This window comes from Scyliorhinus torazame, chromosome 17 (genome assembly GCF_047496885.1).
Source record: "Scyliorhinus torazame isolate Kashiwa2021f chromosome 17, sScyTor2.1, whole genome shotgun sequence".
NCBI lineage: Eukaryota > Metazoa > Chordata > Chondrichthyes > Carcharhiniformes > Scyliorhinidae > Scyliorhinus > Scyliorhinus torazame.
The window spans coordinates 13,765,955-13,782,974 of record NC_092723.1 but is presented as its reverse complement, the minus strand read 5'-3'; the positions used below and the strand labels follow the sequence as shown (position 1 = coordinate 13,782,974).

General features: G+C 48.6%; 1 protein-coding gene across 11 annotated transcripts in view; it reads left to right on the top strand.

Annotated features, from left to right (window-relative positions):
- Positions 1-17,020, top strand: part of plekha6 (pleckstrin homology domain containing, family A member 6) — a 358,362-nt gene that overhangs the window by 277,364 nt on the left and 63,978 nt on the right. For 9 of the 11 annotated variants that reach the window (XM_072480061.1, XM_072480063.1, XM_072480064.1 and 6 more), the window contains 3 exons: positions 2,855-3,335; positions 10,710-10,790; positions 14,509-14,562. In XM_072480061.1, coding sequence (XP_072336162.1) covers positions 2,855-3,335; positions 10,710-10,790; positions 14,509-14,562 — 616 coding nt within the window. The remainder of the gene's footprint in view (positions 1-2,854; positions 3,336-10,709; positions 10,791-14,508; positions 14,563-17,020) is intronic. The other 2 variants (XM_072480065.1, XM_072480059.1) reach the window with 1 other exon arrangement.

Sequence of the window (17,020 nt, the reverse complement as noted above, 5' to 3'; positions counted from 1 at the left end):
AATACAACAGCCAACTTCTAACTATTTTTCTTTTTCTTTGGTGTATGTAAATCCTGCTGGCACTGTCAGCTCATCAACGTATCAGACCTTTCTTACTGCTTGCGTTTTGAAAGCTTTCTGTCTGTAATCCCATTAAAACCAATCACACCCATAAACCTGCCACTCAGTATATACAATATGACAGAGATATTGCAAAAACAGAAATATTAAAACTCCTTTTCCTGACACCTACCACCTGCGTACAGTTGAGCACAATGAATATACAGGGGTTGAACGATAAATATTGAGAACCCCCTTTCTATTCACGGTAGCACAGTGGTTAGCACTGTTGCTTTAAAGCTCCAGGGTCCCAGGTTCGATTTCCGGCCTGGGTCACTGTGCGGAGTCTGCACGTTCTCCCCATGCCTGCGTGGGTTTCCTCCGGGTGCTCCGGTTTCCTCCCACAAGTCCCGAAAGACGTGCTGTTAGGTAATTTGGACATTCTGAATTCTCCCTCTGTGTACCCGAACAGGTGCCGGAATGTGGCGACTAGGGACTTTTCACAGTAACTTCACAGTGTTAATATAAGCCTACTTGTGACAATAAAGATTATTATTATTCTTCTATTAGTGCCATGGAATCTTTTTCATCTCTCTGAGATTTGACACCAAACCATACATTAGATATTAGGACAGGCAACCACGAGCTTAGTCAAAGAGTGTCTGAAAGAAGGGCTTAGAGGCAGAGACAAAGGAAATTCCGGAGCTTGGCACCTAGGTGATTGATGGGACAGAGAGGGTGAGATTCTCCAGTCCGCCAGCCCTGTTTTCCTGTGCGGCGCACCCTCACTGGTAGTGGGATTCTCCACTCTGGCAGCCGGCCAATGGGATTTCCCATTGTGGCCACCCCACGCCCTCGGGAAACCTGGGGGCGTGGGTGCACTACCGGCAGAGCGGAGGACCCCGCCGATGGAGAATTCCGCAGAGAATGCCTTGCCAGAAGCAGGGGGAATAGAATCCTTTGTAGCCATTAAAGAAATAAGTGGACACACATTAGGTAGAATTTCATAACGTTTGATAGCACAGAAGCAGGTCACTCAGCCAAACAGGTCCAAGCCAGTGTCTGTGCTCCACATTAATTCCCTCCCAGCCTACCATCTAACTTGAACAACATAACATTTTATTCTTCGTATGTTCCTTTCTCTATGACAATTAATCACTTAAATGCATCATCTATACTCTTCGCCTCAATGACTGCAGCAAGAGGTCCCACCATCGAACCATTCTCTGGGCAAAGACACCTCCTGAATTTGTCATTTGATTTCTTAGTCATTATCTTCCATTTAGGTCCCATAGTTTTGAACAGTCGCCGAGTGTAAGCATCTCCTTTAATTTGAGTGTATCATCATTTGAAAAGTCTTACAACACCAGGTTAAAGTCCAACAGGTATTTTCGAATCACTAGCTTTCGGAGCACAGCTCCTTCCCCAGGTGAATGAAGAGGTGGGTTCCAGAAACATATATATATAGACAAAGTCAATGATGCAATACGATACTTTGAATGCGAGTCTTTGCAGGCAATTAAGTCTTTACAGGTCCAGACAGAGCAACTGGAGAGAGGGATAATCACAGGTTAAAGAGGTGTGAATTGTATCAAGCCAGGACAGTTGGTAGGTTTTCGCAAGCCCAGCCAGATGGTGCGGGCGTGAATGTAATGTGACATGAATCCAAAGTCCCGGTTGAGGCCGCACTCATGTGTGTGGAACTTGGCTATAAGCTTCTGCTCGGCGATTCTGCGTTGTCGCGCGTCCTGAAGGCCGCCTTGGAGAACGCTTACCCGAAGATCAGAGGCTGAATGCCCTTGACTGCTGAAGTGTTCCCCGACTGGAAGGGAACATTCCTGCCTGGCGATTGTCGCACGATGTCCGTTCATCCGTTGAGCAAAACATCTCTGCTTTTCAATTCTGTCCCTCTGGAAATAAACTCCAATTTTCTCTTGCATTTATAGCGGCCTTTATTGCCTCCTCAAGTTGGGGATATGAGTTAAGGGTCGCTGTGTACAGTAACATGCTCAGAGTCCGATCTAAATGGTTCTTAAAAAATGTTTCATGCACTAGAATTGCTGCAAAATCTGCTTGCACAGCCAAACCTTAATTTTGGTGATTGTGTCTGGTCTTGGTTCCTGAGCGATGATTAACAGAAATCAAACGCGCAACAGGAGAGAGGCCAAATATGTAAAATACCAGGTGGAGTGGTTCACTTGGTGGAACCTGGACCAATTGGACGAGGTTGGTCCGTCACTGGACACAATTATTCTCCATGAATAGTTAGCGTATCGTTGACAAGGAGGTTGGGTGGTGGTGGTGGAGTGTTAGGGACATAAAATGCAGCTCAGCACCCCCGGGACAGGCAAGGGAAAACTGTCTTGTACTCCCATTTCTGATTGCCGTCCAGCACACCATGCGGCGAGTGGAAATTGAGAGAAGCCAGAATTGGGGCCTCCTGCGATTCCCTCATGATTAAATGACCTACCAACCCAATTGGTAGAACCATTGTCACTGTTAATGGTACGTTAATTTTATTGTTAAGATACACTGGTGAAGGGCTTTTTTAATTAACTACTTAGAGCACTTATAAAGAGAGACCGTTGCGACACTGGGTTGTTGGTCGGTAGGAAAGAGACATATGTAATGCTGCATTCTGGGAATAACCCCAGTATCCAGAAAAATATTAGTGTCTAGTTTGATGCTTTGATGGCTTGGAATTGATTTAACAGTCATAAAGGGACGTAGTGAAATATTTCTGTCCATGCCATGGTTACTTCAAGAAAGGTCTATGTTGATCAGCTGTGGCCCTGATGGTATCTCTTTTCTTCAGCTCTCAGGTGTATCACACTCCAACCAGAGATGTTCCAGAATGTTATAGACTGTTATCGCCGTTTTACCAAGAGGAATACCCCCAGTTCATACAGGCTGGCGGACGTCCAGACAGCATTTGCTCTGTGCCAGCTTACGACAGAATGACAGCGCGATGGTCAATCGATGAGCGTCAGTCAGTGTGTCTGCCAAGGGACTGGCAGGACCGGCGGGCATACAGCGGGCAGGGCTCACCCGTGTGGCATGGTGCACAGCAGCCATACGTCCATGAGCTGGATGGCGTCACTGACACGATACGGAGACTGTCCCTTCAGCCCCGTTCTCGCTCTGTGCCCCGCTCGCCATCACAAGGTCCGTTAGTGGTGAACCATGTCTACTCTCCGGTCAGGTCTCCCAGTGCCCGGTTCGATAGATTGCCGCCACAAAGGGATGAAAACTTTGGCCACCCAACGTACACTCTGAGACGGTCTCGCAGTGCGAAGGTAACCCATATTTCAATTGTCTGATTTACGAGGATGCGACCAGGACTTGATGGTCTGAGTTATAAGGAGAGGCTGGATAGGCTGGGACTTTTTTCCCTGGAGCGTAGGAGGCTTGGGGGTGATCTTATAGAGGGTCTATAAAATAATGAGGAGCATCGATAAGGTAGATAGTCAACATCTTTTTCCAAAGGTAGAGGAGTCTAGAACTAGAGGGCATAGGTTTAAGGTGAGAGGAAAGAGATACAAAGAGACCAGAGAGGAAATTTCTTCACACAGATGGTGGTGAGCATCTGGAACGGGCTGCCAGAGGCAGTGCTGGAGGCGGCTACAATTGTGTCCTTTATCCCCCCCGCACACTCCCCAAGGACTATGCAGGCCGCCCGCAAAGCCAGGTCCCGCCGGTAAGAACCTTGTGTAATTTATGCCGGCGGGACTGGGCGAAAACGGGGGGCTGCTCGGCCCATAGCGGAGCGGAGAATCGCCGGGGGGGGGGGGCGCGCTGCCAACGGCTCCCGACCGGTGCGCCGTGATTCCCGCCCCCGCAAGAAACCCGGCGCTGGAGAATTCGGCAGCCGTCGGCGGGGCGGGATTCACGCCCCCAGCCCCCCCCCCCCCCGGCGATTCTCCGGCCCGGCGGGGGGTCGGAGAATCCTGCCCTATGACTCTATGTCTGATTGATTGAATGCGGAGTAGTGAGAATGTGGAACTCACTCACCACATTCTTGTAGTTAATTCATTCATGGGATGTGGGCTTTGCTGGGAAGGTCAGCAATTATAAGCCCTCTCTAATTGCCCAGTCATGGTGAGCAGCATTCTTGAACTGCTATAGCCCCTGTGGTGTCAGCACATCCACAGTGCTGTCGGGGGGGGGGGGGGGGGAGCTTCAGCATTTTGACCCAGTGATGCTGAAACAGTGCCACATCAGGATGGTGTGTGGTTCGAAGAGGGGAGCTTACAGATGGTGGTATTCCGGGCATCTGCTACCATTGTCTTTCCAAGTAGCAGAGCTCATGGGATTAGGAGGTGTTACCTCCCTTGGTGAGTTACTGCAATGCCTCTGATGGTGCTTCCACTGTTCATCAATATGGAGGGAGTGAATATTAACAATGGAGGGAGGGATTGCAATCAAGGGGGCTGCTTTGTCCTGGATGTTGGCGGGTTGTTTGAGTGTTGCTGGATCTGCCCTCATCCAGGCAAGTGGGGAGTATTCCATCATGCTCCATCGCACTCCTGACCTGTGCCTTGGGGATGGTGGACAGACCTTGGGGAGCCAGACGGTGAGCTTTCGCCTCAGAATTCCCAGTCTTTGACCCGCTCTTGTAGCCAAAGTGGAATAGTTGAGGTGCAGAACATTGATATGATTACGGTGAAATTATGTAATAACATGAGAGGGAAATGAGAAGTGGGTGAGAGGCAGGGTGGAAAGAATCTCACGTGGAGCATAAAGACCAGTTTAATTGATCTTTTTTGGGTTATGAGTGTTGTTGGCCGGGCCAGCATTTATTACTCATCCCTAATTGCCTTGGCACTGTTAACAGCACAGAAGGTTTTTGGAAAGACATTCATGCATTCATATAGCAACCGTTCACAGCCTTGATGTTAGCTGCTGATGGAGTTCTTTTGAAGTGCAGTCACTGTTGTACAAACCTGACATCCACAGCGAGGTCCCCCAAACAGCATTGGGACAGTAACCATGGCGATGTTAGTTGAGGGATGAATATTGGCCAAGGCATTGGGAAAAATGAGCCTTTGGCTTTGATCTTTAAGTCATCTTTGTCAACAGGAATAGTGCCAGAAGATTGGAGGATAGCAAATGTTGTCCCCTTGTTCAAGAAGGAAAGTAGAGACAACCCCGGTAACTATAGACCAGTGAGCCTTACTTATGTTGTGGGAAAAATCTTGGAAAGGTTTATAAGAGATGGGATGTATAATCATCTGGAAAGGAATAATTTGATTAGAGATAGTCAACACGGTTTTGTGAAGGGTAGGTCATGCCTCACAAACCTTATTGAGTTCTTTGAGAAGGTGACCAAACAGTGGATGAGGGTAAAGCAGTTGATGTGGTGTATATGGATTTCAGTAAAGCGATTGATAATGTTCCCCACGGTAGGCTACTGCAGAAAATACGGAGGCATGGGATTCAGGGTGATTTAGCAGTTTGGATCAGAAATTGGCTAGCTGGAAGAAGACAATGGGTGGTGGTTGATGGGAAATGTTCAGAATGGAGTCCAGTTACTAGTGATGTACCACAAGGATCTGTTTTGGGGCCACTGCTGTTTGTCATTTTTATAAATGACCTGTAGGAGGGCGTAGAAGGATGGGTGAGTACATTTTCAGATGACACTAAAGTTGGTGGAGTTGTGGACAGTGGGGAAGGATGTTACAAGTTACAGAGGGACATAGATAAGCTGCAGCGCTGGGCTGAGAGGTGGCAAATGGAGTTTAATGCAGAAAATTGTGAGGTGATTCATTTTGGAAGGAATAACAGGAAGACAGAGTACTGGGCTAATGGTAAGATTCTTGGCAGTGTGGATGAGCAGAGAGATCTCGGTGTCCATGTGCATAGATCCCTGAAAGTTGTCACCCAGGTTGAGAGGGTTGTTAAGAAGGTGTATGGTGTGTTAGCTTTTATTGGTAGAGGGATTGAGTTTCGGAGCCATGAGGTCATGTTGCAGCTGTGGAAAACTCTGGTGCGGCCGCATTTGTATGAGGAAAGGCTGAGGGGCTTGAGGCTGTTTTTGTTAGAGAGAAGAAGGTTAAGAGGTGACTTAATTGAGGCATACAAGATGATCCGAGGATTGGATAGGGTGGACAGTGAGAGCCTTATTCCTCGGATGGTGATGTCTAGCACGAGGGGACATAGCTTTAAATTGAGGGGAGATAGATATAGGACATATGTCAGAGGGAGGTTCTTTACTAAGAGAGTAGTAAGGGCATGGAATTCCCTGCCTGCAACAGTAGTGGACTCGCCAACACTAAGCGCATTCAAATGGTCATTGGATAGACATATGGATGATAAGGGAATAGTGTAGATGGGCTTTAGAGTGGTTTCACAGGTCGGCGCAACATAGAGGGCCGAAGGGCCTGTACTGCGCTGTAATGTTCTATGTTCTAATATTGCCGTTCTTCACCAAATTTGGGCAGCACGGTAGCACAGGTGAGTAGCACTGTGGCTTCACAGCGCCAGGGTCCCAGGTTCGATTCCCTGCTGGGCCACTGTCTGTGCGGAGTCTGCACGTTCTCCCCGTGTCTGCGTGGGTTTCCTCCGGGAGCTCCGGTTTCCTCCCACAGTCCAAAGACGTGCAGGTTAGGTGGATTGGCCATGATAAAAGTGCCCGTAGTGACCAAAAAAGGTTAGGAGGGGCTATTGGGTTACGGGGATAGGGTGGAAGTGAGGGCTTAAGTGGGTCGGTGCAGACTCGATGGGCCGAATGGCCTCCTTCTGCACTGTATTTTCTATGTGCTATGTGCTAGTGCCATATGATCTTAGAAGGCAGGCAGAGCCCTCGGTTTAATGTCTGAAAGATGGCATCTCTGACAGCGCAGCCTGCTTTCAGTACTGCACTCGTGTATCAGGCTATGTCCTGCGCTCAATTTTCAGGCGGGATTTTAGCCTACTGCTCAACCAAGACTGCTCCCAAATGAATTATAGTTGACACAATTTGGAATGATTTCAATTCAAACAAGTAGGTAATTCAAATATCTACGTGGCTTCATTTGAAGGGCGGCAGGGTGGCACAGTGGTTAGCACTGCTGCCTCACAGTTCCAGGGACCCGGGTTCGATTCTGGCCTCGGGTGGCTGTCTGTGTGGAGTTTGTACGTTCTCCCCATGTCTACGTGGGTGTTTCCTTTCACCCTAAGAAGTGAAGCAATGAGATCCAGGCAGGTTGTCCGTTGTGACACAGGGGGCGGGATTCTCCGATCTCCCGCCGGGTCGGAGAATCACCGGGGGCTGGCGTGAATCCCGCCCCCACCGGCCGCCAAATTCTCCAGCACCGGATATTCGGCGGGGGTGGGTATCGCGCCGCACTGTTCGACGCCCCCCCTCCCCGGCGATTCTCCGGCCCGCGATGGGCCGAAGTCCCGCTGCTGTCATACCAGTCCCGCCGGCGTGAATCAAATCACCTACCTTACCGGCGGGACTGGCAGCGCGGGCGGGCTCCGGGGTCCTGGGGAGGGGGGCAGGGCGATCTGGCCCCGGGGGGAGCCCCCACGGTGGCCTATCCTGGGATCGGGGCCCACCACCAAAGACCTTCCATGCCAGCCGGTGGACCGGAAACCAGTCCGGAGCGGGTCTAGGCCCTCACGGTGAGGGCTTGGCTCCTAAAGGTGCGGAGGATTCCGCACTTTTGGGACGGCCCAACGCCGGAGTGGTTCACGCCACTCCATCCCGCCGGGACCCCCCGCCCCGCCGGGTGGCGGAGAATCCTGGCCAGGGTTCAAATGCAAATTAAAGATTAAGAAGTTAAAAGTAAGAAGGGAAATTTGGTGGAACTTTTCCAGCACTTCTATTTATATGTTACCTTTAAGATAGAGACACATATCACAATATTTAATTCAAAGATTGCAGAACAAGGGGTGGAATTCTCTCCCTCCACGCCGGGTGGGAGAATTGCCGAGGCGCCGTGCGAGTCCCGCCACGCCGCCCCGACACCCGCACGCGATTCTCCCACCCCCACCGCCCCCGAAACCAGCGCCGCGCAAATCGCGCCGGGCCGCTCGGAGAATCGCCGCTCGCCATTTGCAAATGGCGAGCGGCGATTCTCCGGCCCGGATGGGCCGAGCGGCCGCTCCGACACGACAGGTGCCCGCCGGCGCCGGCCACACCTGGTCGCTGCCGGCGGGAACTATGCGGGGATGCTGGGGAGGCGGCCTGGGGGGTGGGGGGGGTTCCTTCACCGGGGGGGGGGGACCTCCGATGGTATCTGGCCCGCGTTCAGGACCCACCGATCGGCGGGCCGGCCTCTCTGAAGGAGGACCTCCTTTCCTCCGCTGCCCCACAAGATCCATCCGCCACCTTCTTGCGGGGCGGCCTCGGGGAGGACGGCAACCGTGCATGCGCGGGTGACGTCATTTACACGACGCCGGCCGCGTCATTTACGCGGCGCTGCTTTTTACACGGCGCCAAGGCCCAGCGCGCGTAAAAGACGCGAACCCGCTCCAAGCCCCCCGGGGGCGGGAGAATAGGGGGCTGGGAGCAGCCTCCGATGCCGGAGTGAAACACTCCGGTTTTCACTCCGGCGTCGGGACTTGGAATCGCGCCCAAGGTGCCCGGAAAGACGTTTGAAGCTAGTGTTTATCTGGAGTTTGAAGCCATTCACAGAATCACAAAGAAGGAGGCCATTTGGCTAACTTGTCTGTGCCGGCTCTCCTAATTCACGTGATTCTGGAGAGGGAACCATGTGATGGGGAGCAAATACAATGGGAAGGTTCATTAATTAGAAAGGACTATGTTTGTTAGACCAAATCTTCCGGAACATCTTGATGTTACATCGAGATATAGGAACAGGAGGATGCCATTTATCTCCTCGGGCCTGTTTCACCATTCAGTGAGATAACGGCTGATCTGTCAATGAACTGCACACTCCACCCTGTTCCCCATATCCCTTAATATCTTTGAGTAACAAACATCTGTCAACCTCAGTTTTAAAATTAAAACTTGATCTAGCTTCAACTGCCCTTTGAAGAAAAGAGTTCCAAACTTCTACCTCCCGCTGTGTGTTGAAATATTTCCTAATTTCGCTCCTTAAAGGTCTGCCTCTAATTTTTGACGATGTCCCAAGACTCGCCAACACTTGGCAGAAGTTGTTTCTCTGTATCAGTCTCATCTGATCCCTTAAATAAGCTGAACCTTAGATCAAATCACCCTTCAACATCTAAATTCTAGGCTATATAGCCCTGTTTTGTGAAAGTTGTGATAGTTTAACCCATGGAGTCCAGGGATCATTATCGTATATTTACACTCCACTGCCTCCAAAGCCAATATATTCTTCGTAAGGTGTGCTGTCCAGAAATGCTCAAAGTACTGGTGGAAGATATAGGGGGGGATGTCAGAGGTAGGTTCTTTACCCAGAGAGTAGTGGGGGCATGGAATGCACTGCCTGTGGAAGTAGTTGAGTCGGAAACATTAGGGACCTTCAAGCAGCTATTGGATAGGTACATGGATTACGGTAGAATGATATAGTGTAGATTAATTTGTTCTTAAGGGCAGCACGGTAGCATTGTGGATAGCACAATTGCTTCACAGCTCCAGGGTCCCAGGTTCGATTCCGGCTTGGGTCACTGTCTGTGCGGAGTCTGCACATCCTCCCCGTGTGTGCATGGGTTTCCTCCGGGTGCTACGGTTTCTTCCCACAGTCCAAAGATGTGCAGGTTAGGTGGATTGGCCATGATAAATTGCCCTTAGTGTCCAAAATTGCCCTTAGTATTGGGTGGAGGTGTTGACCTTGGGTGGGGTGCTCTTTCCAGGAGCCGGTGCAGACTCGATGGGCCGAATGGCCTCCTTCTGCACTGTAAATTCAATGATAATCTATGATTAACCTGGGACAAAGGTTTGGCACAACATCGTGGGCCGAAGGGCCTGTTCTGTGCTGTATTTTTCTATGTTCTATGTTCTACCCCAGAGGCTGGATTCAGAGCAGCATGGTAGCAGAGTGGTTTGCACTGTTGCTTCACAGCGGCAGGGAGCCGGGTTCGATTCCCGGCTTGGGTCACTGTCTGTGCGGAGTCTGCACATTCTCCCCATGTCTGCGTGGGTTTCCTCCCACAACAAACCCGAAAGACATGCTTGTTAGGTGAACTGGACATTCTGAATTCTCCCTCAGTGTACCCGAACAGGTGCCGGAATGTGGCGACTAGGGGCTTTTCACAGTAACTTCAGCGTTAATGTAAGCCTACTTGTGACCCGAATAAAGATGATTATTATTTAATGAGGTGCCAGACCTTCTGTGCCCCCGGCGGGAAAGTGGGGGTGTACTCACCGCCCCCCCCCCCCCCCCCGCACAACGGCAACTCGCTCTGCCTGTATTTAACCCTCCGACGGCCCACCCACCCCTGTGGTTCAGACAATTGAGGGTAAGTAGTACTTTGGCAGGTTGCAGCACCACCACACGGGCATGATAAAGATTAAAGATCCCATAAGAATCACAGGATCATCTGACCACTTTGTTGTGTAGCTTTATTAAGATTCTATTTGCAGCATCATGCACAGCTAACAACAACAACTTGCATTCCTGTAGCGACTTTAACATAGCAAACCGCCCCAAGTCACTTCACAGGAGTTCAGCAGGCATTGTTGAGGAGAGTTCTATAAACATAAATCAGCTCTAACTGGGACCGGTTTTGATTAATGTTGTCCTATTTGTTCCAAACAGTATGACTATCCTGGAGAAAGGAGGCTGTCTGGAATGCATCCATACCATTTCACCGCCTCTCGCTCAATGCAGGACAGAATGGTAAGTTCAGAACTGATGTGCAATGTAAATTTAATTGGTTAATGCAGGAACAATTTAAGAAATGTCATCAAGGAACACGATTGCATGGACTCATAATGCATGCTTCAAAATCCCAGTATCACCCAGAATCGCCTTGCTTTTCTCAATCTGAACCTCACTAATGTTTGGCCAAAGAAACATCTTTTTTTTTTTTACTCCCGGCAGTATTTTCCTTTCTTGTGCTTCAGCCATTTCCAGCCTGGAAACACCAACTCCCAAAGGCGGCTTCAACTGCTAATTCTCTCCTTCGAACAGTTGGAAAGTTGATAATTCCCACTTCCAGGTGCTAGCTCTTGACTCTGGTTTTCTAGTTGAAGGACCATGACCATCAGGCTCAACTTCCACACAGATCTCAGAACCCAATGGGAGGGCTCCTTTGACAGCACCTTCCAAACCCTCGATCTTTACCACCTACAAAGGACAAGGGCAGCAGGACCCCACCACCACCACCTGCAGGCTCCCTGCCAAGTCACATTATATTGGCTCGGACGTACCTCACCGTTCCTTCACTGTCGCTGGATCAACATCCTGGAACTCCCTCCCGAACAGCGTCGTGGGTGTACCTAAGCCACGTGAACCAAAAGGGCAGCTCACCACCACCTTCTCAAGGGCAGTTAGGAATGGGCAATAAATACTGGCCCAGCCAGCGAAGCCCACATCCCATGAACAAATGACTGGCATGGGACATAATCACGAATGTGAACCTGTTGGGCCACGTTGCTTGTTTTGTGCCGTAATGTCTAAATAATTCTCACCAAATTAGAATTATTCACCAATGGGGGAAACGATGATTGTTTTTTTCCTTTACGACAATAGGGTTAATCTCTGTTGTATTGGCTGCAAATTAAGAACATCCATTTTTTGACTGGAAACGGTGTCCAGTGGGATTGTCATTCCATTATCTATCCATCCGGGGCTGGTGGGCGGTTCATTATTTTTGTAGAAATACTGTGGTCCGTTCTAGTTCCCCTTCCACCCACTCCTCCCGGCCTCCCAATCAGGACAAAGTTTGGACGTCACACGGGTTTATTGTGAGACCGCCAATTTTGACCATGCCAATGAGAGCACAGTCAGGAGAACATTGGGACTCCATGATTAGTTCCACCTGACTTCCCTCAGAACCCTGGTGATTTTCTCTCCTGCTGGACTGCCGGCGTGGCAGTTTGCCACCATCGCTGGGTCAAAGGTCAGGTTATTGTCCCCGACCCCAGCAGTATGTATGCTGCTTGGGCGTACTCCAGACCTGTGCAGTGAATGGCACTATTGCACTTTGTTAGACCCACCTAACGCCAGTGTTTAAAAGGGAATAAAGAATTGCTAAGTGGCTGCATTGCTGAGTGAATTGTAGCCACATTGCGGTGGGTCTGGAGTCACATATAGGCCAGTCAGATGTAAATCCAGTGCATTTTTGTGACAATCACATAGTTTCAAGGTAGTTATTCATGAGATTAGCATTTTATTCCAGCTTTATTACACAATTGCAATGAATTGAAGGCCCTCATTAGTGGGTTTGGAATTCATATCTCCAGAGTATTAGTCCAGACCTCTGGATCATCAGTCCAGTAACATTTAAAAAAATAAATGTAGAGTACCCAATAATTTTTTTTCCACATAAGGGGTAATTTAGCGTGGCCAAGCCACCTAACCTGCACATCTTTTGGGTTGTGGGGGTGAAACCCACGCAGACAATGGGAGAACGTGCAAACTCCACACGGACAGTCCCAGGGCCGGGATTCGAACCCGGGTCCTCAGCGCCGTAGTCCCAGTGCTAGCCATGTGCCGCCCACCAGTCCAGTAACATGACCACAATGCGGTTTATTCCAATTAACGTGTTTCTTTATAGTGTCCTTTCGCATAGAAAGGGGCCCAAAGGTGTTTCACAGAGGAAAAGCGGGTGGCAAATGTGTGGAGGAGGTTTGAGAGAAAGAACCGGAAGCATGGTCAAAGAGCGGGGGATTTGAAGAGCCTCTTAAAGTGGCGAGAGAATTCACAAGGTTTTAGGACATGCGTTCCAGAGGATTGATGGGCGCATTGTGGTGGTTAGAGTGGTGAATTGGAATGTTGAGAGTAATATGCGACAGCTGAGAAGCAAAGTACATGGACTGTGAGAGATTGGTGTGGTGGAGTGTGCAAGGGTCATAGAGAATGAGGATTTTTGATTTTGGGTGTCTTGAGCAGCAGGGAGCTGACGAAAGTCAGTAAGATTGTGCGTGGTGGAAGAACAGGACTTGGTGCCAGACATGATCCTGGGCGGAAGAGTTCCAGACAAGTTGCAGATTTGGTCTGTCACTGAAATCCGATGCAATTAGTCCAATTATATTTAATTATCAAGATTGAAAAATCCACCTTTCGCTCACTGCTTAACAGTGAAAGCTCAAACTTCAGGTGTGCTGCAGTCGTTATTTGATGTAATTTGAAGTATCGATAACTGGCATTTGTAGTTTAGGAACATCTGAGGTAGCAGCTCAAAGGTTAGTTACTCGGGCAGACTGGTCATCTGCACTTGGAGGAGTCGGGATGGGCTTGGGCAGATTTGAAGTATATTTACTTGCCTTGAGGAATCATCTTTGTGAATTTGGCAATTGTCACACCACATGGTATTAACAGCAGTCAAACTGCATCTGACATTTACTTCTGACATCCATGCTGTATGACTTGCATTATTAGAGGCCACAGTTCTAAGACTATCGACTGCAGCTATAATGCCCTGCTGTTTTCCACTGTGCTGACTTGAATGACCTAAGCCAGGGTGAATGATTGGGCTGCTACAATTAATCTCAGTGTCCCTGGGCTTGGGAGTGTGGGGAATAATTAACCAGGGTTCCCATTCGGGGTGGTTGTCCAGTGATTCCTGTTGGATAATAAGCGTAGGTATTTGTGTGTTTGCGAGTCCAGTTATGGTAGGATTGGACTTAATGGAGAGGTCATCAGCAATTGCAAAGGCCCCCCCCCCCCCCCCACACACACACACCACACACTGGCATCCAGTGGCTAGATTTACAGATGAAGGAAGAACTGTTTGGAAAACATCATGAGTATCTGTGGAAACTTACCCCAGTGCCAACCAGGGTTAGGGAGGTAATTTGGACATTGTGTCACTACATGCTTGTATTAAAACTAGCCTCCTTAGATTTCTATCTTTTCCACTGCATTCAGCGTAGAACCACTTGCACATCTTTTTCCTCAAGTTTATTCAGCTCTCTTGCTTTCAATTGTAGAACCTGCTGAGGGCTACATTATAGCCTTGTAATCAATCCCTACCAGCTGCTTTGATCTGCCCAAAGCTACCTAAACTGTGCATGTTGTATATTTGGCACTGAATCGAGGGATTAGTTTATGGATAAAACTCATCCCTTTGGCCATTAAATGTCTGTTTAGAAACATTCGGTTTCCCATCAAAGATTCGCCTTCCAAAGTCTTTGCAGTAAATGTTAACAGTCCCATTTCGGACAATCTGTACCGGACCACCTTTGAAATGGTCACGCAGCTCATCAAAAGGGATTGTTCGATGCTGAAAGTCTGTCTTATTTACTATTTCCTGCCCGGAGTAACACAGTTTATAGCTGTGCCCTTTTTAGAGTCTCTAACCATCTGTTTCTATTCCGCTGACTAACTATTTGCTTCCTTCTTCGTCCCGTGCTGTCTAACTCTGCGACTCCTTTCCCCTGTGATGTGGCAGGATGAAATTCTAGACCTTCAGTTGCAAAGGAAGCTAGAATTTCTGGACCAGCAGGTGGGACTCAATGTGCTAAAGTGTCCTGGTGTCCGTTCCCATTGGCCAAAGGAGAAGTGACAAGGTTGTGAGTTGGACCTAACTCTTGAGTGTGGACCATGCGAGCAGGACTTTAAGTTAGCTGTTCTTTTAGATGATGGGGAACAACTATCATTGAAATTGGAGAATGATAGATACAGAAGGCGACCGTTTGGCCCATTGAAAAATATGCCCGCAATCAATTGAACGACTTTAAACAAATTCAACATCTTCTCATAATGTAGGTCATAATACACAATGTGTAACACAGGAAGAGTTTAGATGGAAATAATCCAAGAGCAGGTTAGGAATGCCTCAAGGATTTGTTTTGTTATGTATGTATGCACAACATATCTGTAATGACTGAATAATGAGACATTGAAATCATTCCTTTAGAGCAATAATTAACAGATGGGCTTTGCAATGGATAAAACAAGCTCTGAGGTTGTTAATAGAAGAATTATATTTACATGTATGATGTGAAGGGAGCCTTTGACCAATGGTAGTATTCCTGCTTCTAAGTCAGAATCACAGAATACTACAGTGTAGTAAAGGCCCATCGGTCCATCGGGTCTGCACCGACACATGAAAAACACCTGACCTGCCTACCTAATCCCATTTGCCAGCACTTGGCATATGGCTTTGAATGTTATGACGTGCCCAGTGCTCATCCAGGTACTTTTTAAAGGACGTGAGGCAACCCGCCTCTACCACCCTGCCTGGCAGCGCATTCCAGACCGTCATCACCCTCTGGGTAAAAACGTTCTTCCTCAAATCCCCCCTAAGCCTCCTGCCCCTGACCTTGAACTTGTGTCCCCTCGTAACTGACCCTTCAACTGAGGGGAACAGCTGTTCCTTATCCACCCTGCCCCTGCCCCTCATAATCTTGTATGCCTCGATCAGGTCACCCCTCCGTCTTTTCTGCTCCATTGAAAACAACCCAAGCCTATCCAACCTCTCTTCGTAACTTAAATGTTCCATCCCAGGCAATATCCTGGTGAATCGCCTCTACTCCCTCTCCAGTGTTACCACATCAGAAGGTGGAAGGTTCAAACCGCACTCCTGGGCAGCCATAGCCCATGCATCTGAATTCTTGGTTCATATCCAGCCGGTTATTTGTGAATGTGGGTGCCCAATCCCTCCGCATATGCATTGCACAAAAGCTGCCTGCCATATAAAATTACCCACCCCATCAGCTGTTATAAAGATGGTGATGGTCATGGAAAGTGTGTGCACATTGTGGCGTTGTCAGCCCACGAACACTTCGCCATTCTCCACTGAAAGAATGTGAAGATATGAAACAACAGCAACATAAATGATTAAGCACAGTGTTGCAATTGGACTGTATAGACTGGCACGATAAAGGTAGGCTCGTGACATGACATGCTCCAGGAGACTATGTTGCAGCACATTACGATTGGAACAAGCTAATTAGAGGCGGTTACCCATTGGGGACTCAACCCACAACAGAAAGCATGATTATAAGAAGGCCATAAAAACATTAACAGTGGGCAGCACGGTAGCATTGTGGATAGCACAATTGCTTCACAGCTCCAGGGTCCCAGGTTTGATTCCGGCTTGGGTCACTGTCTGTGCGGAGTCTGCACATCCTCCCCGTGTCTGCGTGGGTTTCCTCCGGGTGCTCCGGTTTCCTCCCACAGTCCAAAGATGTGCAGGTTAGGTGGATTGGCCATGATAAATTGCACTTAGTGTCCAGAATTGCCCTTAGTGTTGGGTGGGGTTACTGGGTTATGGGGATAGGGTGGAGGTGTTGACCTTGGGTAGGGTGCTCTTTCCAAGAGCCGGTGCAGACTCGATGGGCCGAATGGCCTCCTTCTGCACTGTAAATTCTATGATAATCTATGATTAAAAGGATTTCTTTTGCAAACCATATCAAAGGGTTTTTCCTACAGCGAGATGATTTACACCACACAGCTTGCCTCTTAGAAGGATAAATCATGTTAAAACCAAATCTAAATATTTGACTGTTAAAAATGAAACGATGAAGTGGCGGTAATAATGGGAATGACATTTATTAACATGGCCCTCACTGTCTCCAAGAATGTGGCAAACCTTGATACTTCTCCATTGGGCATTTACTTGTTTTGTCTTTGCTGCCATTCTGACAATGCACTGCCTGGGTGGAGTGCATTGATCCCATTCAAAATCTTTGTCGTTCATCACTGAATAAGTTTGCACAAACCTTGCCAAATGTCCTGCAGGCAATTTGATAGTACACCCCTCTATTTTTGCAGTCGGTCCAGAATGCTCCACTTGATTTATTTTTGTAAATTGGCCGCTGCCTCTTTTGTGGCCCTGTTCATTTTGGATGAGTGCTGCTGTGACAGTTTGAAGGCAACACCCCTGTCTTGCGCCGCTCGGCAACTGCTCACGGTTGTGTAGCTGAAATTACAGCTAACATGGAAAACCGAACAGGCTT